At 31.9% G+C, this 26,198-nt stretch overlaps 1 protein-coding gene and 1 pseudogene across 2 annotated transcripts; one reads left to right on the plus strand and one right to left on the minus strand.

The window, feature by feature from the left end:
• Nucleotides 1-1,840: 1,840 nt before the first annotated feature.
• Nucleotides 1,841-1,958, plus strand: LOC140063715 (5S ribosomal RNA; annotated as a pseudogene).
• Nucleotides 1,959-4,162: 2,204 nt separating this feature from the next.
• LOC140059285 (ATP-sensitive inward rectifier potassium channel 12-like) lies at nucleotides 4,163-26,116 on the minus strand. 2 transcript variants are annotated; one of them, XM_072105154.1, is made up of 3 exons: nucleotides 25,645-26,116; nucleotides 16,373-18,066; nucleotides 4,163-5,744 (listed from the first exon to the last, which is right to left on the minus strand). In XM_072105154.1, exon 2 carries the CDS (start codon nucleotides 17,990-17,992, stop codon nucleotides 16,403-16,405), a length of 1,590 nt encoding a protein of 529 aa, XP_071961255.1. In that variant the 5' UTR covers nucleotides 17,993-18,066; nucleotides 25,645-26,116; the 3' UTR covers nucleotides 4,163-5,744; nucleotides 16,373-16,402. The 2 variants fall into 2 exon arrangements, with proteins under 2 accessions (XP_071961255.1, XP_071961262.1); XM_072105161.1 differs by lacking the exon at nucleotides 25,645-26,116 and adding an exon at nucleotides 21,489-21,558.
• Between the last annotated feature and the right edge of the window lie 82 nt (nucleotides 26,117-26,198).

The raw sequence follows: 26,198 nt of genomic DNA on the forward strand, positions 1-26,198 counted from the left end.
TATTTTTTGTAGGTACAGTAAATAGGATTTGATAGGTACCTAGGTTTCACAAATCAGCTAGGTTGCATGACTTTATGTGAGATTAGAACATACCACCCTCCTGTTGGCTAACCATAGTAAGTTCATACCAAGTATTTATAAAGCACTGTCTACACTATTTAAACTAGTTTGACAGAAAAAGTGTGATGTGCCCAAATATGGTAGTGATATGCTCAAATATGGTAGTGATATGACATCATTGTGTCCATGTATAGCCACATCACATTTTGTTGTTGAATTTCAAGCTTTACACGAGTTGTTAAAAAACCCACATTACTACTGAACTGACAAAAACAGGATCAAGGTGGCTTGATGGTTACACATGTGACTAAGATATAGGTAGTCTGTGACGTTACTTGAAGAGGTCATTTGACATAAAACGTGATTGCCTATGTCAGTACAACAGATAAATACACTGCACTGTTTCATACACATGTTTGACATTAGTTGTTTTACCCTATTGTATTTTGCCATGACTGTTATTTCTTTAGGATGATGATATCTACAGTTAAAGGAGAAACCAATAAGATGTTCCTTGTCACATTTTCTATGCACTTTTCTGTTAATTTTTTGTACCTTGATCAATAATACCTAATTTATCATTCATGGACGGAGCAAAGAAAACTAAAATCCATAAAATCTGTTTTGGATTATTTTACAGAATTGTGAATAATTTGTTTGTTAGGGTTCTTTAAAGTTTTGAATACAAGCATTGTTAATGTGTTTTAAGTACCAGCGCCAATATTGATGACGTCAATGCAGTGATTCGATATCAAAGATAGATTGTATTACCATTATAGTACGCAAAAATTCAAAAACCTGTTGAGATAAATCGTTTGTATACAGTACATAGTAATCAAGGTGTAGAAAAGCAAATCACATACAGCCATTCCCGCAGCCATTGCATTAAGATTTCTTAAATACCACTGATCCATGCAAAATACTAAACTTAATTGAGATGATTTCCAATAGGTCATTCAATAGATAGAGAAACTGACCACTGCTACAGTAACTGCAAATACAGCACTGTAGTTCAACCGTAATGTAGTTTTTGAATTTTTTTAATAATCTCATTAAAAAAAAAAGATCAGTTTTGTTGTTCTTTATATGAACAGCTTGTTCAAGAAAATCACCAGTTTTATTTGTACTGTAGTAATTTATTAGTACAGTTTGTCCTTTTTGGAATTCCATACAAATTGGTTATGGTTTGTTCTTTTTGGCATTCCATATGCTTTAACAGGTGGTCAGTCAACAGTGGTCAATCTATTCAATGGATAGGTTGTCATATCATAATATGTCAAATGAAAATTCCAATCGGATTATGCTTTTCATTAATAAGCCTGCAATAGTAGTGTGAATTACATTTATATAGAAACAGCCAAGTAAATAGCAACACTTTCCGTTGGACACTGAGAAAGAATGTAAACTGGAATGCCTCTATTTACTCTATATATAGGATGAGTTCAAATACATGTCCAAACTTAAATAATGTAGTAGGTGAGACTAGCGGTTTGGCATAATGGTAATGAATAATAGATTAGCATGCGAGAGACATAGGTTTTTAAGACTTGTCTGTGTGCTTGCTTGCTTGTTTGTATCCTTCGATACTTTACTCTCATTGCCTCATCGTTTGGATAGGATGTAAAGCCATTGGGCCTGTGTAAATATATAAAGAATTTGGTACACTATTGGAAAAGAGTAGGGATCAACTCCCGGTGTGTTCAACATGTGCAGGTTCAGGGTGAACAGAGTTTTACTCCAGATTAAAGAAGAGATTAATCATTAAATAGTAAAGCTCTGTCTACACGGCTTTACCACGTTGAAACACCGGTTCTCGTCAGATCACCGAAGTTAAGCAACGTTGGGCCTGGTTAGAGCTTGGATGGGAGACCATCTGGGAATAGCGGGTGCTGTATACGGAGCTGGGGTCCCGTTAGGCATTTGAAATCAGCACTGCTGACTCTTATGGCAGCCCCTGCATCTAGTATCTGCCTCAGACCTCTGGTCAAGGTGGGCACTGGACGAGAGAAGCCCTTGATCAATGTCAGGACCAATCAAGGTGCTTTAAACTCTCCTGGCTTTGTTTGTATCAAACCTGTTAGTGGCGGTAATTATCGCTGTTGGTTTCGATTGAATAAACTAAAATAAAATAAAATATACACTATCAAACTACTTTGACAAAAAAGTGTAATGTGCCCAAATATGGTAGTGATATGCCCAAATAAGGTAGTGATATGACATCATCATGGGCACATCACATTTTTTTGTCACATAAAGTTTGATAGTGTGGACAGAGCTTTAAGATAGAGAAACTGACAACATAATTCTATGACAATTTTATTCCTTATCACATATGCATAGGATTTTGATAACATAACATTTCAATCAAAATTTAAATTACTTGCTTCCTCCAGCAGACTAAAGCAACAGAAATAATTAAGTCTACTTTTGATTACTTTTTTTTTCATCCATTTTTTGTTCACAATTGCTGGACAGCAGTACAATATCAAATATTCTTCAAAATATTTATTTCCAATGTTTATACAACTAAATACATTTGAATATTTTTAATAATTTAAAGTGTGAACAGTACAGCATCAACCCTGCGAATATCATAAAGGGAAAGTTAATATTATAATTTTACAAATAAACAATGTTCTTATAAATTAGTAACTATTCTAGTACTCGGTTTCACCTCCACAACGATCATTAAACTAAACTGAGAAACATTCATGGTAATCAATACACTATTAACGTTGAATAATTAGTTTTATATGGTTAAAGTTGAAAACACTGGTTATTATTAGAGGAGTTGGAAATCAAGGAAAAGTTATTTTTAAAACTTCCCGAATGTATCGGTATAATCATTACACAAATACTAAGCATTATTTCTTCTCATGGAATTTTTTTTGTAATTGGGTTAGAAATAGGAAAAATACAGTACTATAGCCAATAACCCCCTTTATATACACAACTCTACATTACAGCATGACTGACTGAAGCACAGCTTCACAACCACGTGTCATGGGCGCCTAATTACAATACAGGTGTCCACTTGTATGGGCCAATCTATAATACTGTAAATAATATGCAATTTAAGCCCACTTGTGTTAGTTAAGATTCTGTATTAAGAAGCATATGTATGCAAATACATATTTTCGCATGTATGGGGCTTAATTACAATACAGGTGTAACACTTGCATGGACCAATCTATATAATACTGTAAATGCAATTTAAACTCAATATTAAGTAATAAGAAGCAGATGCATGCAAACACATAAAGTTGCATGCAGTATAATTTAAAGTGAAACTATAAATGCCATTGTTATCACTTAATCAGAACAGCAGCTAATTAAAACTGATTGTGAAATAGCTGATCTAACTCACTCCCACATCTATCTATGTTTATAAATATAATTTATGACCTTATATTGGAAATGCATCGAATATTCAGTTTCACATTTAAAATCAATTAATCTCTTAACAAGGTAAGTTCACATTCCACTGATCATGATTACACCATGGAGGGATTTAAGCCAAACGTTTTATTCAAACTTACAGCAATAAAGTAAGGTGCTCAGCTTAATCACCCTAAATGTGATCTATAGTGGAACATGTGGAAGCAACATGTTTTAACCTTGGTGAATGTGCTAAAGATATAATTATAATGAGTCATGACAGTTTATAACATGCCTATAATTAAAAAAAAAAAAACCCCAAAATTGTGTTCCATATTCAAGGTTCAAGCGAATTGATATACAGTAAAGTTGAACATTGAGTGAATGAGATTTAATTTTAACTGCAGTTAGTTGCTTACATATGATTTTGTAATTGTTTCTTTAAGGCTAGGATTCTCTACTAAACTATTTTTATATAGAATTTATCTTTTTTTTTGGCACGTTTAAATATATACATGGTAAACTGTACAGTACTTTTAATTGTAGGCTTAATAAGCTGCATAATAAATACAAAGATACAACAGACACTTACCACCCGTAACCCAACCGTAACCTCTCCCACACAAACCCTAACCCCAAGCCGCCCTAGCCCGCCCACCCACCTCTAACCCACTTACCACCCGTAACCCAACCGTAACCTCTCCCACACAAACCCTAACCCAAGCCACCCTAGCCCGCCCACCCACCTCTAACCCACTTCTCTAACCACAACAAAAAAACTATAACAAATTTTGCAGGTCAGATCAACTACAACAAATGGAAAAATGTATATACATGTAGCCGACCGCCATATAGAACTCTCAGTGTTATAACTGTACATAGCATTTCGTATGTTTATTAACTAATGGCCAAATGTACATCACATTATGAATATCAAAGCTAACATCAAATGCACCATATTCAGTATCATACAGTACATAACAAAATTAATGTTTTTTGTACGCCAATGCTCTGACAGCAAATGTAATATCTTATATCCTCAATCTGATTTACTGAAACAATAAGCATATTAACATGGCTGTCTCAATACTTAGCACCAAAATACATTTATTGTCGTTCTATACAGTATTATAATATATTCACATACCAGATTCTTTTTAAATTATTTTCTAAATCATTTTTGTGGCTTTTTCCCAGCTATTAAATTACAATTTACATAATATAACAGGAAATATGTAAATGGTAATTACATAGCTGTCAACTTCAAACATTTTAAAGTCGTATGGTATTAACCTTTTTTTGTCTTTTTTTTGCTATTCTATTTTTTTTTTTTTTTTAGAAAAGTATTTCTTTTTTTTAAAAAACATAATAGATTTATTTGAAAATTGGAAGTCATACTACTATGCATATCAAAAGAATCTGAAGGAAGATTAATAAGATCGCCTGAAATTATCTAGCCCACTTTTTTTTTAGCACACCTTCTATCTATCTGCCCCATATGTCTGTTGTCCTCAATATTTTACTTGTTTCCATCATCATCTTTGTAAATATGTCACCATTAATTAGTTAATGGTTCCTCTTGCTGTTATTAGCTGATCCCCATTGCTGAATGTGTTCCCTAGACCTTTGTCATGTGTTTTAGCTGTTCCCTGATTGCTGAATATCATGTGTTCCCTAGACCTTTGTCATGTGTTTTAGCTGTTCCCTGATTGCTGAATATCATGTGTTTCCTAGACCTTTCTTATGTGTTTTAGCTGTTCCTCCATTGCTGAATATATGTTTCCTAGACCTTTGTCATGTGCTTTAGCTGTTCCTCCATTGCTGAATATATGTTTCCTAGACCTTTGTCATGTGCTTTAGCTGTTCCCTCATTGCTGAATATTGTCTGTTTCCTTGTCCTTAGTCATGTGTTTAGCTGTTCCTTCATTGCTGAATATCCTATGTTCCCTAGACCTTTGTCATGTGTTTTAGCTGATCCCCATTGCTGAATGTGTTCCCTAGACCTTTGTCATGTGTTTTAGCTATTCCTCCATTGCTGAATATATGTTTCCTAGACCTTTGTCATGTGCTTTAGCTGTTCCCTCATTGCTGAATATCGTCTGTTTCCTAGTCCTTAGTCATGTGTTTAGCTGTTCCTTCATTGCTGAATATCCTATGTTCCCTAGACCTTTGTCGTGTGTTTTAGCTGTTCCCTCATTGCTGAGTATTCTCTGTTCCCTAGACCTTGTCATGTGCTTAATATACTGTAGTTTTCATTGTCAAGAAGAGTTGAGGCTTTGCACAAGTGATGCTGTTACCATACTTATCTGGGTAAATAAAAAGGTATTAACAGTTAAATTGCATTATAAGCTAATACAAAAAGATTAAAACCATACATTTAAAGCAAACAAAAAGTATCATTGTGCAATAGTGTGCAATAGTTTGCAATAGTGTGCAATAGTTTCCAATATAATGGGTTAGGGTAATGGCGCCCTCTAAAGGAACATCCTGAGCTGTAAGAAAATACATAATAAAAATAATATTGTCTGACATTAATTGTTCAATAAACTCAACCAAATACTTAGTATTGCTTTATTTTCAATTAAAACTTATTTATGCTCAAATACTAATAGGCTACTGTTAGTACTGTATACTGTAATCAGGGATATAGGAATGCCATGGCCTAGTTAGGCAAATTGGTAATGTATAGATGAACAGAATAACCACAGGTCAATATTCTATAGAGTATCGTATAATCATTCATAATATGTACAACAAATTATACTAGCTCTGGGCATTCTACTATACAAGATACTTAGCATACCTTTGATAGATCAGTTATATCGCTAAAAAAATCAATCACATAACAAACTGTCAGTCAAAGTAAAATACGTTGTTTATTTAAATGTCTATTTAATCTAAGTATTCATTTGATGAAATAACATTGTTTGTAATTCACTTATTCATGACATCATACAGTTTAACCTTTGTCATATTTTTTAATTGAGGTAAAAGGAACTAGTACCTACATGTGACGTTGCCGTCTTTTATTAATAATAATAATTTAGGTTTATATAGCACGCCTTACGGGTTGGTAAAGGTTTCAACATGAACACTTTTTCACAGAGAGGCCTTTATCAACCCTGTGGCCAGCACATTGATTGTTTCCGGTTTTTTTGACCACCCCATCACTTTATTTCTCGTGGCTACAGCACTGACTATGGAGAAGCCTCAATGCGCTTAAACAATAAAAATAAAAAGAAAAATACTAGTTAAAAAGTTTTTAATGTTGACTGACAGATACAGTGGCCCAAGAAAAAGTGTAATCATGTTTTGTTGACAGAGATATATGAAACTTATCACAATATCATATTAATGACTTAGATGAACATTGTAGTTTTAATAACTTGTATCATATCATATGTTACAACAAAGGATCCCAATGGAAATAAGCTGATAAGCTTTTTGGGCTATCCTGGAAAATCTTTTACAAATGTATTATTTGTAATGTCCGTAATTTATGTTATCACTTTATATTTTTTTTTTATGATGATTTTCAAAATAAATTCAAATCAAATCAACACTTTGCAAAAACAATGGATTCCTAATGGTGGAAACCTGCCAACAAAATAATACTAGAATCCATTATCGTGCATTCATAGATTCTATTAATATTTCACTCTAAGGCTTAATCTATTAGACACCACAATTGCTTAAAATCCCCCAAACTATATTATTCGACCTATCACACTTGAGGTCGCCCACCTGTACATAGCTATAGGCATTATCTTAAAGCGTTTCATGTATCAGAATCCAACTTTGGGATCGTCATCAATGTTTTGGAATGTTTTAATCACTGCAAAAATGATTGCGCTTCAGTTGGTAGTAGATATGATTACTAGGACAAATGGACGTTGCTATTGCTGTGACGCAAATGGCATAGATTACAATGAATTAACTTGTTTTTGTTACTCACTTTAATCTATTCTTACCAATTTCGATGAATAACAAAATATTAATATCAAAAATTTAACTAAAATAAATAATATTTTTAGTTAATGCAGATTAGGATATTTTTTCCACAAAAAATATGATAATTTTTGTATACATCGCTCAATTTATTACTGGTCACCCATTGTATTTTGGTTTGTGCCGGGTGATATGGTGAAAAATTAGCCCTGTTCTCATCATGCAAGTTCACAACATCACACAACCTCGTCTAGACAATGGGACTATTAAAATCGGTATCGAGCACACTTTTCTATTTGAAAATACGGTAGAGGCCTATATTTTGTAAAGCTATGGTATTAAGGCCTGCCAGATACAATGATGTAGATGACAACGCAACGTCTCTGATAACATTTTATGGTGTCGATTATAACATTATGTCTCCAACAACATTCTCTGATGATATGTATGTCTCTTACTAGTCCGATCACATTATATAACACATACTGTACACTACAGTATATCCTGTTTGCAAAAATCATTAAAGCATACTTAAGTACTATAATAATAAAGTACAAGCTACTTTCATAAATAATTGCATTTCGATGATTAAACTCATGAGAATTATTTTACATGACACTTGTATACTTCTTAATAACTTAATAAATTGAAATTGCTAGACCTTGGTAAATAATCAAATTAGTACACTAATCTGACCTTCAAGATTCAGCCTATGAAAAGCTAGGTACATTAGGGACAAAATGAATCGCAGTATTAACCATTTCACAAGTACTTAGATGTCCAGAATATTCCTATTAACCAGAGTGAGATGTTAATATCTGAGGATACATATACATTAGTAATGATATTCACAATGATCATCGCCTTCTTTTCAGATATGTTTTTAGAAGCTGTTAAACGTTTTGCATTACTATGTAGCAATTGCATTTAGGCAAAATTAGGTCAAATCAACTAAATATTGTTATAAGGTTAATTTCACAATCCTGTTGGGATATTTTTTCTATTTTAAACTGTACTGAATGTACTGTAAAACATGAAAAATAAGTCCTGGTCCCTGCTGTATTTTTTTACATAATTTCTTTGATTTTTATTAATTAATTTTTTGTCGTCATTTATTTTATATTTATATTTTATTTATGTTATATTTTATTTATGTTAAAGGAAAGTCTTTAAACAGTGATTGGGTTCGCTTGTGACAATCCTGGCTTTTTGTTTCATTATACATATATTTTTATGTTTTCTGTTGTAATTGTAATGAGCCGATATTGAATAAATCAAATCAAAAAATCAAAGTACAATGTTTAATTAATTAGGGATAAATGAACAGTTAATTATATTATATTTATATATTAAAAGAAAATACATTTGCAAAAGGCCATTATTAGTTCACAGTTGATGAAAAGTTTTTATGTATAAAAAATAATATTAGATCAAAGTTGATAGAAAGTTTGTCTCCATTTTAATTAGTCAGTTTAATAATGACAAATGATTTCAACATTAAAATGCATAATTCGATTATGGCCATTATAGTTTATAAATAGAAACAAGAGTGAAATCTGTAGGGATCTTTTTACATTTCAAAATTTCTTGGAACAATGCGTAATGTCATACATATGGAAAGTAATGTCACAACTCGGGATTGCTTTCATTTTTAAAAATTAAGTTACTGTAGGCCTACAATTAGGGCATGTTTATCTATTTTCTTCAGAAAATTCTTTTAACCCAGATATTGATATCTGAATTTTCTAGATCTAGAAAAGTCAGATATCCGAGTTTTCTAGATCTAGAAAAGTCAGATACTGTATGAGTTTATCTGTTATCCAGTGCTGTTTGGTTTTAATGGTAAACAGCTGAGTATACTTCAGGATATTCCTGTTCTCTGCTGCCTTCAGCATGTTCCATAAACACAACCTTTAGGAAAGTCATTTGGTATGATATATTTCACAGGGCACTATGCTGACCAGTAGGGTCAATACCGGTCAAGTGATGGACAACTCTATCCAAATAAACCAATGATAGGAATCACTCAATCAAGTTTAAAATATCAGCACTTCTTAGAAAATCAATCTTGATACTGTTACTTATGTTGAGATGACTCTTGATCTTGGTCTAGTTATATAAGCTCATGGTGCACAAGACTTTGTTTACAATTTGGATCTAGATTTATACTCTTGACAATATTTTAAACTAATACCTTGTCTTGTCTGTCCTAAAACAACATGTAAATTGAAAGGGAAGATGGCAGGTTAGATAAATCATTTTAAAGGAGACTTTAGTAGTAGTGAAAAACTACTTTAAAAGGCAAAATCTTTCTTACATAGAATAGATACATACTGTATTTAGCAGCCACAGATATTTATAACTTATTGCATGTGAGTGTGATATATTATAGTTTTGGTGGTTTTTTCAGGTTGTTGGTTATTTTAAATTTGTCCAATTTCTACAGACAAGAAATTGGGAGTAATTTATTCACATGCTTATTTTTTTTAGCAGCAGAAACATGTCCCTAATCTCCTACAGTGTATTTCTAAATAGTAAATTTCAAATGAGAAAACATAGTGAAGAACACACTTATAGCGTGGTTTAACGTTGACTAGGCCTAGCATCATCATGATGCGCTAATTGGAAGCATTAATCACACAAACCACAAACCTACAACAATACTTCATAAAAACAACCCGATCAAAATAACCTTTTAACAATTTAGTACCAAATTAGAATAATTGCTCATAAACAAAATCACTAAAATAATGCACCGACAGATGAATAATTAATTTAAATTTTAACAATTGACAGCTTGGATAGAAACCATAACTGAACTTAAAATAAAAAGTTTCTTAATGGTACCAGCAACTTATAAATACACCGTACAAGTTAGTCTCGGGGAGCATAGATATGAAAATTAGAAACAAATAGAGACTATACTCATATGTACATGGTGAAACACATTTTATATTAATTCTAATCATACCAGCTAGCTGTCTGTATTTTTTTTAATTTTCAAGAAATTAATTAACACATCATGTGACTGTAGTTACTACAATTTTACTGCAATAATTTAGTTCATTCAAGTTTATGAGGCAGTCACTGCAATAAACAGTATGTACTGTACAATTACAAAAAAAAAAGTTTGCTAAATATTGAAGTTAAAAAGAAATTGTAGTTACTGCAGTAACTGCAGACTGCAGTAGAATAATTAAAATGAAAGCACCCAAACACACTAAATCCAGTGTACCCGTACATCTTAAAATAAACCAATATAATGAGAGCAAGAAATATGAATTTATTCCAAAAATATTAAAAACACATTATTATGTGACCAACATTATATCAACCTTTACTATAAAAAATGTAAGAAAACTCACTAACATGCTAAATATAATTCATGACAAGATTACTAATGAGCATAACATCATCTTGCCAATAATTCATACAAATGGAACGATACATGGCGTTAAAATCTATCTAAATATTCTCCGTCATTGTTGCATCATCATTATTAAGGAACATTAAATCGTAAATCCAAACATTAGTTTTTAACGATATTTTATTTTTCCCATAAATTTAGGTGTCATAATTTTATCATGCAATTTTTAAAATGTTTTGTAACTGGGTTTTGTAGTTCTATAAAAACCTTTCATCCAAAACTAAAAGTTTGTTATAAACTTTTAAATAAGCATTTGATTGGTCCATTTTATTTGATCTGAAGTGGGACATTTACTTTACTGTGTGTACTTGAACCAACTGTACACTATAACAGTTTTTACTGTACTTTTCTACTTCAGATCAAAAGTGGTACTGATTATCATCTTCACTTGAGTGTACAGTTTGAAATAAATATTGGTAAAATGCTAACTATAGGAAGCTTTTGATTTGCGACGACCGAAGACACGGTCGTCAACTGGACATATAAACCATCAAAACTGTGTTGAGGTGGGTAGTAAGAAAAATGTCCCAATATCCCGATGTGCACAGTGAACTAACATGACCAAACTTTGGTCGTCACAAATCAACGAATGCTCCCTATTGTCACCATTTCAGCGCATTAAATAAGAAAATAAGAGTTACTATGATAGTTGCAATATTTATTCTAAGAGAGAATGTTGTTGTTGTTGTTGTTGTTGATTCAATAACCGAAAAGTACTAAAAATGGTACTTATTAAGTTATTACAACGTTTCTCAAACTCAGTTTGCTTTGTCAAGTAGACTGTTGATCTTGGTTACAGTATAATGATCAATACGTCACATCGGTGTTATTGTATCTGTAACAAAAAGGGACGATGGTGGACACAACGTCGGACACAACGTCTCACACATACGATGACATCATTCAGACCCAGGAAAACAAGTGGGTAGAGCAATGTCAATGTTGCAGCAAAAAAACAGCGCCCTCAAAAACACTGAGGTGACGTATTGACCAGTCTACTTGAGAAAGAAAACTGAATGTTTTCAAAACGTTGTTGTACTGTAGTAAGTACCATTTTTAGTAATTTTTGATCTGTTGGATCAACTAAAAAGAAAAATTTCTCTTATTTAAAATATTAGAATCCAAATTTCAAGAATATTGATTCTATTGTAACAGTTCAAATGTTTATATGCAAGGTTGCAAAGTGAATGTGTGTATAATGGATGGCACTTGGGAATTCACAAATGGACTCAAATCTGTACAAACAAAAGGTCAGAAAATCTGTACAATTGTTACAAAGATTAAAACAATCGAAAAAATGAACGACAGACAATAAGCATACAAGCCAATCCTCTTAAAGATGAAGGCTTGTCAAGAGACAATCATTTTTTACGGATGTTTACAAAAATCTCAAGTATAAATGAAAGTTCACTGGCTGGCTTTGTAAGGTTAAATGAATACAAAAAGCACCCAGTTTACAATTGATACGAACCATTTTTACAGAAAATATTGCATTGCATACTGCCATTGAGTAATGGAAATTGTGACTACGGTATATAAAAAACCACTGGAAGCAATATTCAAAATCTTAGAGTAGGAAACCGATGTATTTTATACGAAAACTTAATTGCAATAACTCGTAACGATAATCTGGTTAGAGATCGATGATGTCTAAAATGAGGATGGAATGAGTATAAAGAAAAATGAAAGCAATCATGATAATACCTACTTCTTATTATTAATTAATTACACTGAACTTTGGATCAATTGACATACTACAAAATTAGCTATTTGATCGCTTTACTACAAATTTTAATTTTACCTTGTAAAAGAAACGTCTTTGGTGTACAAACATGTTTTCAAATAACAACTTATTTCAAGTACAGTAATACTCTAATCAGACATTAATTAAAAAAATAAACTTGTCTTTAGTGGTACTATTTCAATTTCATATTGCAGTTTGTTTATGTGTTGTTGTAAAGAAAGGTACAGACCAAGGAATTGAATGTTAGACCATCAATTCTTGTTTATTTTTTAGCGACAACAGGCAGAGTCATATCTGCAAACGGCAACAACCCCCAACTAATCTCTTACAATACATTTTTTTTTTTTTTTATAGAAAACAACGTTGATTTGGGGTTCTAACCCTTTTCTAAACTTACTAAACTATTCAGCCGAACAGCTGGCTTCTTGAAAAAACATCAACATTAAACGGCTACAATAGTATTTCATATGGGATAAATGTTTCTATCAGAAGACACGATATTACATACTGTTTATTGTCCCTGTACATTATTTGTGTTTATGTTTAGGCTGAGTTGTTTCAAGCAGTTATGAAACATGTACATGTTAAATTGAGGTACAACCCAGGAACCAGTCCTATACCCAACACAGTATAAAAAAAATTGAATTGAAGAAGACCAATATAATTGATAATTGTAGTACTGTAGCAGGGAGTTGCAACTCCCTGGTAGTAGGTTGGCCACAGCTCTATTGTTCATTGGTGTAAACATCTCATGATCACACAATACACTTGTGTTTACAGCCTTCATATAAATTGATTGTTCAACAGGATAGCATTCACAAGTAAATTTACTTAACAAATAATCAGAACAAACACTTGGGTGTCTTTCGAGTGTGCTGTAAAAACTGGGGTGAAAGTTACTAGGTAAAGTCATAGTACTACAGTAGTAGTAGTAAATATTTTATAAACCCTATAAAAGTCATTGTGATAAAACAAAAGTACTATAAATCAGGGACTTGTACACAAGTTACAAGTAATGTTATTACAATTACTGGCACCTGTTTGTTCAACAAGTGGTAGGCAATGATGGCATCAAATTTAGATCATGATTAGACCACTAAAATACTCATGTCGATAAAGAATTTGGGAAGAAATTATAATGTTTAGATGTTATGATATTCACTCATAATTCTATATTTGGGCATAATAAGAATGTAAATTAAAATCTACAAATGTAAAATCTTTCGCAATTAAATAATAAAATAAAATCCCATACAAAAAATAAATAAAATTTACATCTTACTGGTTAAAAAACATAAAACTGTTTAAAACCTTACTGTGTCCTCTATCATTAAGCATAAAAATGCTAAACAGGAGGATATCAACGACATGGCATCTGTTTTAAAATGCAACCAAATAGGTAATTTACAGCCATTTGTATCTAGAAAATTATTCTCAAAATGTAAAATACTACATAAAGTATGTGACAGACATTAGACATAATTAAACATTAATTTATAGTGATACTAGTAGTCATACTACTACATTATATTTTTATTCATTTTGTGATGTTTTTTAGTGAATGAATATTTTCAAAATCACCTGTGGAATATTACTATTGCTACATCATAGAATATAGATTATATGTTCAAGGAAATGTCAATGACTAAATATATCAAAATTCTGTTTCATATTATTATTATTAGCTCTGTCTACACTATCAAACTACTTTGACAAAAAAATAGGGTAGCGCCATGACATCATCATGTCCATATATGGGCACATCACATTTTTTTGTCACCACATAAAGTTTGATAGTGTAGACATAGAAAAATGTAATTTAGTAAAAATATCGAAATATTAATTATTATATAAATTCAGTTAAAAACCAGATGGTTAGCAATGACACTAAAATGGCATTAAAATACTAGCAACTATTTTAACCATTTAATTATTATAATAATTATATAAAAAATCAATAAGAAGCATAATTTATGTTGACATTTTCAAATACTGCAGGTAAGAGCATCTGGTATTAACCGGTTCCTTGGTTTATTAATAATTAATATTATAAAAAATATATATATAAAAAGCGGGAATTCAAACTTCAATTGCATAAATGTTTAAATTACTCAATTTTCAGGGAAACTAGATACAAGGTTGTTGGAGGACTTGCACAATGGTAATACTATTCAGTTTTGGGAAAGGTGACCATATTGACCAAGTGAATCAAATAACATTGCAAAGCTGGTCTGATTCAAAAAGACATTAAATTTAATGTAAAATCAAAATATGATATTTATGATCACGTACACCGGAAAACATTTTTTTTATATTCATACTGTTATCTGATACTATAAACAAACTAATCAAAATTTCCCAGAATTTTATTGCAACTTTAAGGACTAAAACATTATTAATGTCTTAATAGAAATAATCAAAATATTGTTAATTAATTTTATGGATTATTGTTTTAATTTCTACTGTACTCTATCTACTCAGAAACCAGAACAATTCTGAGAATGATTGCTTTATATATGATAGTCCACAAATTGAGTGCATCTAGGGACCAACTAATTCAATCCATAAATAACTAATATTAAGTCTGTACTTTCTTTGACCAATACATTCTACATTAAGGCAAGGTAAAGGAATTAGGCATACAGTACTAATGATCACCAAAATGATTAATTAGATTTTAAGTTAGTTAGAATCTGATAAGACATAATTATTAAATTTAAAATTAATTTTCAGTGTTCCATTTCATTTGGTAATTGTTGTTTAATTAAATAGTTTATAATACAATTTCTCCTTAATGTCAACATTGACATTTAATGGGTATACAGTAGTCTTGGTTTACATGAATTCTGTACTGTAAATTGTTTTTTTAATTCAATCAATACAGAGCAAACATTGTGATGTAATTTGGTAGTCTACAAAGTAATGATGTGCTCAAATTAATGTTTTAATTGGTAGACTCAGTACAGAACGCAAGTCTAAAGTTTACACAAATCGCTTTACCGAGCTCAAGAAGATTGATAATTGTTGAAGATTGATAATTGTTGAATATTAGTACATTAGGTCTCGCATGCATTCGGAGATTCAATATTATTCAATAATAAAATAAGTCATACTGACTACTGTGTTGCTAAGACTTAAATAAATATTATCAGCCTATTTTTTAAATCAAATTTTCATTTCAAAAATATTTTGGGAAGGAGATGATTTTTTTCAATTTTATTATCAGCATAGTATGTTTCATCACACCATATTTACTGTACTGTACTCTATAATCCTACCTACCCACAGTAATCTACAGTAGGCTTTCAGAGAATCGTAAAGTAGACCGATGTCATCTTAGGACTGTTTAGGCCAAGTCAAGCAGAAACCCAATTCAACTAAATGGGTCCTTGGGCTTAGCCTTTTCAGATTTATAATAAAAAATAACAAAAAAGCCATCTCCCAAGTATAATCCCAACATTATTTTGCCAAATGATGTGGCCATTGTCTCATTATACTACTATTATTTGATTATGTGTAACTGTAATACTGTACCACAGTCAATCTTTTTCCTAGAGTACTAAGAAAAACTTATGTACTGTGTTTTTGAGATTTGTATCCTTACTAGAGGTTTTTACTTTGTATTTCCTTAAAGTTTAAAACCTTTCAACTAATAGAGGTCTTTGTTTTAAATTGAAACTGATACTCTGCAATGTTTTTTAACCGTTATTCATGTGCACCTCCAGTAAACAAATGGATACAAAACCTACAAGTCAAATTGTCATATTAGTATTGTATGTTACTGATAATTTATTGATGTGAGAGCTTTTACTTACCTTTGGTATAACTGAACATTGTAGAAATGTTCAAATCTGCGACTCTTTTGATGTTTTTCGTGGCTTTGGAGAAGGCTTTTCAAGATGTTCATCAAAACTAATGGATTCTCCAGAAGTTAACTGTGCAATATCATTAGATGATATAGATCCCCATTTTATTTTTGGTAGAAGATCACGACCTTTCTCCAGCTCTTTGATGTTACCGTGGGAGGCAGAGCGTACGTTGCCATTGGTTAATCTTGGATAGACTTTTGCATGGCCCTTCATTTGGTGGCTATCATTAGTTTCATTAAAAGCCTTAACTCTTTCCTCTAACAGTACTTGTCGTACAAGTTTCTTTAACAGATTCATTGCAGGTTCAGACGTTACTTCTTCGTCTTCATCTTTTTCTTTCTGTTCATCAAGTTTCTGAGCACAGCATTTAGGTGTTTCTGGCACAGAATATGTTAGTTCAAATTTAGAATAATTTATATCATATTGATTATCGTTTTCGCTATGAATCGCGATGACAGAACTGCAGAACCGATGTCCCCACTGAATTTCAGACGGCAAATAAGAAGTTCTTGCTTGCGTTGTCAAACCTGTTTGTTCTACAATACCTTCTAATATAACAACAATTTCAAAATCTGCAGTGTCCAATTCTTTTGCAGATAAAGTATAAAGTGGACTTTCTTCATCAATGGTGTGAGAAACAATTAAAGGCCACACAAGAAATATACGATCCTCACCTGTGTCATAGTTCAAGTCTAAATTATATTGAAAAAGGGGAATGATTTCTTTCTCGGCTGTTACCCTTGGTTTAACCATATATGCACGTAGATGGGCCTCAAATAAATGACTATCCCGTATATCTCCTACACGAAACATAAAACATAACTTTTCGTCTCTTAGAGCAATGACTGCATTACGACTGAATTTTAGTGTGGCCGCTCGCTTCTTGGGCCTCGCAATTTTGGCGAAAATGCAACCAATCATGACAGCGTCGACTAAACTGCTAACTACTGATTGGATGACAACTATAAAAATAGCTATTGGACACTGTTCTGTGACGCTACGAAACCCGTAGCCAATTGTTGTTTGTGTTTCGAGTGAGAATAAAAATGCACCTGTAAAAGTTTCAACTTTATAAACACATGGTTCCCATGTACCATTCGGGTAACGTTCTGAGTAACCAAGATCACCATGAACGGAAGCAATAATATACCAAATTAGTCCGAAAATAAACCAACCAAGAACGTAAACTAGCGTAAATGTAAGTAGATTGTATCGCCATCTTAAATCTACCAACGTAGTAAACATATCTGCAATAAACCAAAATCCACGGTATTTAATATGTGTATGTGTTACGTTACACCAACCATCTTTACGTACCAATCGTTGCATTTGTTTTCGACGTTTCAATTTTTTGCGTAGCTTATACGATTTCATAGATTCTTTTCGGCTATGGTGGTTTGGTACATCAGCATGTGTTTCAATTGGTTGGCCCTCCACATCAGAACTACTTATTGAGCTAGCCATACTTCCACGCCATCCTGTCATCATTCGATCTCCTTCTGCTCCGGGCAGTCTACATGTACTGTCTGATCCATGCATTTTCTCATAGGTGTTTTTATCAAACATTTAGACGTCCTGCCATTGCTTGGTCTCAACACAATAAAAGAGGCTTAAGGATCGGCACTCAGTAGTCCGCTCTCCTGTAAAAGTAAAATGGTTTCTGTAAATTAATTGGGAGTATAAAACAGAGAGGTACTCAGTATGCAACTTAACTCAACAAACTGAGCGACTTGTTCAATAGAGTTGGTTAAGTAATTATATGGACTATACCATTTTTACCATAGGGGCTTATGCACAGATCAGTGGTGGCTCTGTACTGTTACAGTATGTACTGTAGCAGACAAGATTTGCTGAAGATAGATTTAAATGCTATATTTTCCAGTAATTAAAAGACTAGACTATTACAGCCTTGGGGTGATTTCAACTCATCACTATAAATTACAAATTAAAACACTTAATTACCTACCATAACATTAAAGTCCAAAAAACATTAATTGAAAATAAATCGACTAAAGTAATACATTATAAACATTCTAATGTAAACTCAAAGTAATAATATACGTATTTGAAATTAAACAATCTTATTTTGTTCATAAAAACAATACAAACTCAGTAAGGAAAAGGAAGTGTCCCATAACAATGCATACGGTAAACAAGGAACAAATGACGAATACATTGTAGGTTGTGTACTGTAACACCTAATGTGACATTTTTACAATTACAGTTACAACAGTTACAATTTTAATTAAAACATGAAATGTGTAATAATAATGATTAGTGTACTAGTATAAGACACACCTATAATATCGATTCTAAATTCTTGTAACTACACCTGTCGTTGCAGCTTTGGTCCTGCTGATAGCCCAGCACTATATTACAAGTTACTTTACTACTAAGCGTGCTTAACTTGTAGTACAGGCTTCTATGAACATCATTATACAGTTTGTTTTGCTAACCTACTCAGCAGCAAGATCTCAAGGGGTGTTGCATCTGAACATTTCATATGGGTTATAAGACGGCAACATCTCCAAGGAAGGCTAAGAATAATTAGAAACCAATTGCAAGTCAATGTATTGAGGTTCTCCCAAGGTTTGTAACATAAACTGTCAAATGGGAGATATTGGAGACGAATATACCAATGATGTAGAATATTATATTTTAAACTTACAACATTAGATACCAATGCTTGAAACTACTATGTTTTCCACTATGGTTTAAAATCAAATCCATTTGTCATGTTCTTACGATTCTTCACAAAATATTGTAAATTATTTTCTCTATGGCAATGGATTTCAAATGGCGAGCAATTTGTAGGTTTGCATTAATATTTTTGCTTACAGTAAGTCAAAATAGGGTAAATGCTTAAGCATTGAACCATATACAAATAAGTATTACTGTTAGTCATTACAATATTTAGTGTTTCATATCACTATCAGTGTTACTGTACTACCTAGTTTGTTATCATTTAGTACACAATGGAAAGTGACTGGGCTAAATACAATACAGCATATTGTTAGAATCTGGTGTTTATTGTTGGTATGTAAATGCTTTGGATCTGGGATTTAACATTATTTCATCATAACTACAGTATATTGCATTGGTTAAAAAAAATATAAAAAAAAAAAATGATTTTGTATACTACAGTACCTGTACCGAAATTGTCTTGTTTTCACATATTTTGTTATGATTTATGAATTTTCTAAATTAATTGTACACCCTACCAGGACCGGTGTATGTACAGTAGAACCGGCTTAAATAACATACTGTGTGGTAGAGGTATGAACAGAGATCTGTCTAAAAATAATGTATCTAGTTACAAGTTTATGGGGCAGTTATTAATTATTAACAGCAGCAATTGCTAATATATTGGTAATTAACAACTACCAACCGAGGTTAAGTTCATACTTAAAATTCCATTTTTAATTATTATGTTCTATGATTGTCAGGTGTCCTAGTTTCAGCGGAGTGTGAAGTTGACATTGGTAAGGTGAGATCTTTCCTGTACTAACAAGGTACAACAAAGGCAAAACATATAACACAGTGTGTACACTGTGTTTACTAAGTAATATACTATTTACCATTCTTTATTGGAAATTTAAATGACTCAGAAATGCTAAACACAAATTGATCAGATGAATTTTGTAATTCAATTGTTTTAACTAAATTACTGAATTTGTTGTTACATCAGAATCATCAACCACTCAATTGAAATTAAAGGGATCCATCTCAAATCATAGATAAAAAAACAATACAATAACCATTAATCTTAAATCCTTATTCTCTGTCTACATTATCATTATCAAAGTTTATGTGACAAAAAAAGTGTAATGTGCCGATATATGGTAGTGATATGCCCAAATATGGTAGTGATATGACATCACAATGTTCATGGGCTTTTTTTTTTTATCACACAAAGTTTCATAGTGCAGACAGAGCTACAGTATAGTCAAAATATACAGTACAGAAAACATCAGAAATACTAAATTTAATCAAATTACTTCTGGTATGAATTGGAGCTTTGACAAGTGTCTGCTATCCAACACAAATTGGCATTGACCAAAACAACCAGTGAAAACGGACAAACTCGGTCAATATTATTACATTCCACAAGGAATTTAATTAAATAGACCGCAATCGTTATGTCTTCGTTGCTAGGAACCTAATGAATCATGTGACGTCAAATGTTTTGGTGTTCTACAGTAAACAAATGTAAAACAGACATCATTTTATGCATTTGAAATGAGTAGATAGGTTTTAATGAAATGAGACGTCTGCACATTAAAGTTATAGATTGCCATAATAATCTGTCACGATTATAGGACAATCTGAAAGGTTAAATTTTGCCATCTTCAAACTTGTAAGCGGCGTACATATTTTTGTGTCTGAACCATGCCGCGGATTAGCGTTAGGAATCTGTTACTCCGCGCCAGTGGCGTTAATAACTCTAGCGGGAGAGGGTAGATTTCATAACGCTAATCCAGTGATGCATCAGTGATTTTAACCTTAACCAATGAAAATACACGACCACGATTAGCAGACAGGAACTACATACCGTACCCTATGATACGACAGCGAAATAGCAATGTCAAATGTATTTTCAGGTTCAGATTTTAAAGAACAGTAAAGTTGGCGTCAGTAATATGATATTTTCATAAATTAAATCAATTAATCAGATAATTGTCCATGTAACAACAAGTTACATTTTAAATTATTTTGAATTAAAATGTACAAGTAGTAAGAACAAATCAGTATATTTGAAGGTAAACATTATATAAATAAAAATAAAAAAAATAATGTAAACTTTCATGCAGTTGTCATGAATGTATACATATAGTTCTATCTGCTTTGACCTGATCAGAGTGTTTAAACGCAAGGCATTGGAATGTTGATCGTTGTGTCTGAACACCTTGGCTTTTAACGCCACGGATTACCGTACGCCTTGCGTAGATAACTCCACCGTAACTCCGTGAGTCTGAACATACCCTTTGTGAGCTACATAAATTAAACAAACCATCCATGCATAAATTAACAGTGATTTTGGTAGTCAATCAGTACAACTTACATTTCAGCTGTATCAGACAATTGCCGATTCTCAAGAAAAGACTAGATAGAAAAGTAGAACCTATTTAAATTAAACACCAGGCTGTCCATAAATGGTACAGTCCCCGCAAACCACACCTTCAAGTGGCAGCATTAAACTGTAACAAAATATCTGCTGATACTAGAAGCTATTTCCTTATACACAAAGACAATAATATTAATAATTTACTTAATCATTTTTCCTTGTATACCATTTTATATATAAATTTACAGGCATAGAGAAACCTTATTTATACCAATATTTGCAGTATAATACTTATCACTAGCATCAACCTCTGACTAAAGTAGTTTTAATAATTTTAATTTAATAGATATTGCATGATTCCATTTACTTACAGTACTGTATTTTTATTATGAGACAGTGTACAGTACTGATTAAATGCAGAGTTCATGTTGACATAAATTTTTATTTGAATGGATATTGTCTATGGTGTCTTCAAATGTTAATTTAATCTAGAGAGAGTGATCAATGAGGAGACTAAAGCAAATTTACTTTAAACATTGAACTTATTTGGTTGAACCATGTCACGAATCACAGTCAATATCATATCAGTGGGCCCCGTGGATCCAAGGCGGTTGCGCTTGGGGCATCACAGTCAATATCATATCAGTGGGCCCCGTGGATCCAAGGCAGTTGCGCTTGGGGCATCACAGTCAATATCATATCAGTGGGCCCCGTGGATCCAAGGCGGTTGCGCTTGGGGCACACTCCCCTTTTTGACAGCTAAAATGAAATTATGAATTATTTTTTGATATCTAATTTTGACACAATATTATTATATTGTAAGGGATGTTGGGGCTCGCCCCTGATTATATCAAGGTGGCCATTTAAAAAAAATATAAACATCTATTTTGTAATACATTTTTTTATTTGACTGGTTTAAATACTAAAAAACAACCAAAGGTGGAAATGAAGAGTTTATAAAATAATAATTCAGAAAATAATAAACAGAACATTAAACTAAACAACAAATAAAAAAGAGGAAATACAACAATGTGACCATTTCATAACTGATAGAGTGTGGATGTTAAAATGTAATGGTTATACAATATACTAACAAGATTTTAAATCATACTCTAATTTTATACAATAACATCCATCACCTGTCTTTCCAGCACTTATGAACAAATCACGGTTAACCTTTCACCTCTCGTTTATGGTTCTAATAAAAGCATTTCTGCTAGATGGGATCAATTGACTAAATTATTATCAACGATGAGTTAATAGCTTAAAATAATCCATCAATCATACAAAACAACCAAATGGGTTTTCTGTTTCACTTAAGTTTAAGTGAACAATAATTGGTCATTTACAGTGTACAGGTAATATCTATAATTAAAATAAATAATACAAATATAGACAGTTAATAAACTTGGTAGGAATACTAATATTAATATACAAAGTATAAGGATTGAAATTTAAAACAGTTCACAAAATAAAATGTTGGTCCTCTTTAAAATCAGAAGTCATAAATATTATTGTGGAATAATTGTTACACCAAGATTAAATGCTAAAATAAAATCTATAATTGGATTGACATTTCAAACACATCTGTTAAATTTTGCTAACAATTGTTCTGTGATAAAAACATAAAAATTACAATAGGTGAAAACAAGCTTTCTTACTAATATAGTAATATCTATTATTTAGATCATACTTAGATCATTATTATATACAACTTAATACAGTGTACTGATGTATATACAGTACTACTATACTGTAGGTTAAGACCATGTTCTGTATTAAAATTCAAGCAACTGAGCATTTAAAAGCATTAATTATCCTGACTAATTTTTTTCAATGAATTCTATAGTACAGTTGGGTATTCGTACCATTTTAAAATAGTACCTAGGGAAGATTTTCATTTAACAATTTTGTTTAGCAATATTGCTAATCAAACTGATTTTTAAGTTGAGAAACATAGTTTTGTATTGTATTTTTTGCTACACAATTTTCAAAATGTGTAGCAATAAGGTTGTTTTGTATAGCTTTGTGCTACGCTACACTGGCGAAAATGTTCCCTGGTACCATGGTCTATCTATAACATTAGTATCATGGTCTATCTATAACATTAGTATCATGGTCTATCTATAACATTAGTACCATGGTCTATCTATAACATTAGTACCATGGTCTATACCAAAATAGTAGAAAACCAACAAAACAAATTTAACCATCACCAAGAGACTTTCTCATACAGAAATTCAAAGCGACAAAAAAGGAGTGCCGACTACGACACTAATAAATCAGGATTAAAGATAGATGAAGGCGCGTCGACCTACAGACGTAATCAAGAGATCTCAAAGTGATCTATAATAAGCTCTTGTAATGTTGGTGTCAATCTACTTCAGCTATGTTAGTAATGACATTTCTAATGTAAAGTTTGAAATCACATGATGTACAGTACTGTATATCACTAGTAATCATAATTTATAATGTTATCTCAATTTGCTACAGTAAAACCTCTATTAAGAGGACAACTTGGGACCCGCTTAATAAATAGGGTCACATAGGGTTAAACAAATAATTCTCACCATTTATTTCACCGGAGAGTGTCCCTTTACAGTAATAGAGTGTTCTTTTTTTTTATCAGTCTGAATTATTCATTGTTATGTTATGCCCATATAGCTTATAATAGACTCCTTTGTTTTCTAGTGTCTCTATATGTATTCCTCTTTTACCAATATTCTATCAGTACCTAATGATCGAAAGTACTCGTACAATAAATATTTTATTTTGAGGGAGAAACTATAACTTTGTCTGTTTTATTTTTAGAGTAATTACATTTTATGCAATGTAGACACCAGATCAGCAATGTATATACTGGTACCAATGTTAATAGCAGAAGTAGGAACATACACTGTCTATACACAAACTAGTTTGACAAAAAAAAAGTGTGATGTGCACAAATATGGTAGTTTGATAGTGTAGACAGATTTTTAGATTTTAAATGGCTAAACTTTAAAAAATTAGCTGCACGAGTATGAAAAAAAAAATATTCATCTAAATATATTTCAAGGTAAATAATTAATTATTGGATAATTCAAACCAAACAGTGGAAGTAATGCAAATCAAACGAGTAAAATAAATATAATCAGACTTGAATTTGATAATAGCCTGTGCTCTCAACAACAATCAATAATAAATCATTTTGAAGTTAATAGAGGTAATGCTCTGGTCATCAAATACGTTTGAAAGAACACGTTGATTGTTATTTTATAAAGATTATGAAGATCTTGATATTGATAGAAATGGATAGGCGATACTTTATTAATCTCAGTGCTTACTCATGAGTAAAAACGATGACCATATTTTTCATTCAATTATCTATTATGACACTTTCGATAGGAACTTTTAAAGTAGGTTGTAATTCCTGGCAAAGGGAAGTGGTTGGATGCAACGCAAGACGTGCATGTAAACGCAAGTAATTTCACCAATCGACAGATCATCTGAAATGTTGCTTGTGATTGGTCAAATTACTTTACGTTGCATCCTAGCAGTTGAAACGTTTGAAGTTGGTCATGCTTGAATAAACTTGATCTAATTAAATGACAATGAAAGAATGTGTAGTAAATCAAATTTAAACTATTCGATAGTTGTTGTGATTTCACACCTCACAAAAGATTTTTAATTAGTATCTCAAGCTGTTAAGATAATTGCTGAACTTTCAACATAAGGTGATCAAGTGAACAATAAAATTTAAAAATAAAACATATTTTTGTAATTCTAAATTAGGCCTACACTAGGCCTACAAACAATTACATACTGTCTGTACTGAAAAACATCATGCCCAGTCAGAATAATAAAATTGTAATACCTTAGGCTTAGCCTACATTTTGTTTTTCATTATTCTCAAACAATTCTATAAATAATTACTCTAATTTACATTAAAAAATGTATCGAAACAATTTCGAAGTGAACAAAAGTAGGCCTACTTCGTCGTAGTAGACTCAACCAAAGTTGTACTTCCTTCCGGTTGGGCTTCTATACACAGTACACCCAGTGTAAAACAACAAAGTGGTGCCTTGCTGCCTACATATTTCATACAACATATGCCAATATCTTTACTAATTGAATCTTAATTTCAAAACAAAGTATACCGTGTGGAAATACTTACCATAATTATCAATAATTTCAATTAAGGAATTGAAGACTCGTAACTTAGGAACCGTTTTAACGATTTAAAGGGTCAAGAAACGACTCGCACAGTTTTGCTCGCGCCACTGCACATGGAAAATACCGTACACATGGCATGAATGGAAATCAGTGACATGTGACGTCATTTACGAGACTCCGGGTGTTACACGACTATGTATTAAGTTTGGGACGTTTTCAAAAACGTAAATACAGGTACTGTAATAACAGTCCTATTATTATAATTTTGACACTTTACGCTGTAAGAATAAAAATAAGAACACTTTTTTTAGAAAATAAATTAAGAGTAGGCCTACACTGCTGTACAAAGCCGTCAGAATGTCCATTTATCAAGAGCGCCCTCAACAATCGTAAATATGTATAGGCAAAGATCTTATAAGATCTTTGGTATAGGTGTATTCTCCCGAGACAAAGACAATCCAAACAATGGATAGGAATCAAATCGAGTTTTAACCAACCAAATTCTAACCTAATAAAGATATTTCTTTATAGAAATTGAAATAAATCATATATGTA

This window comes from Antedon mediterranea, chromosome 1 (genome assembly GCF_964355755.1).
Source record: "Antedon mediterranea chromosome 1, ecAntMedi1.1, whole genome shotgun sequence".
NCBI classification, from domain to species: domain Eukaryota; kingdom Metazoa; phylum Echinodermata; class Crinoidea; order Comatulida; family Antedonidae; genus Antedon; species Antedon mediterranea.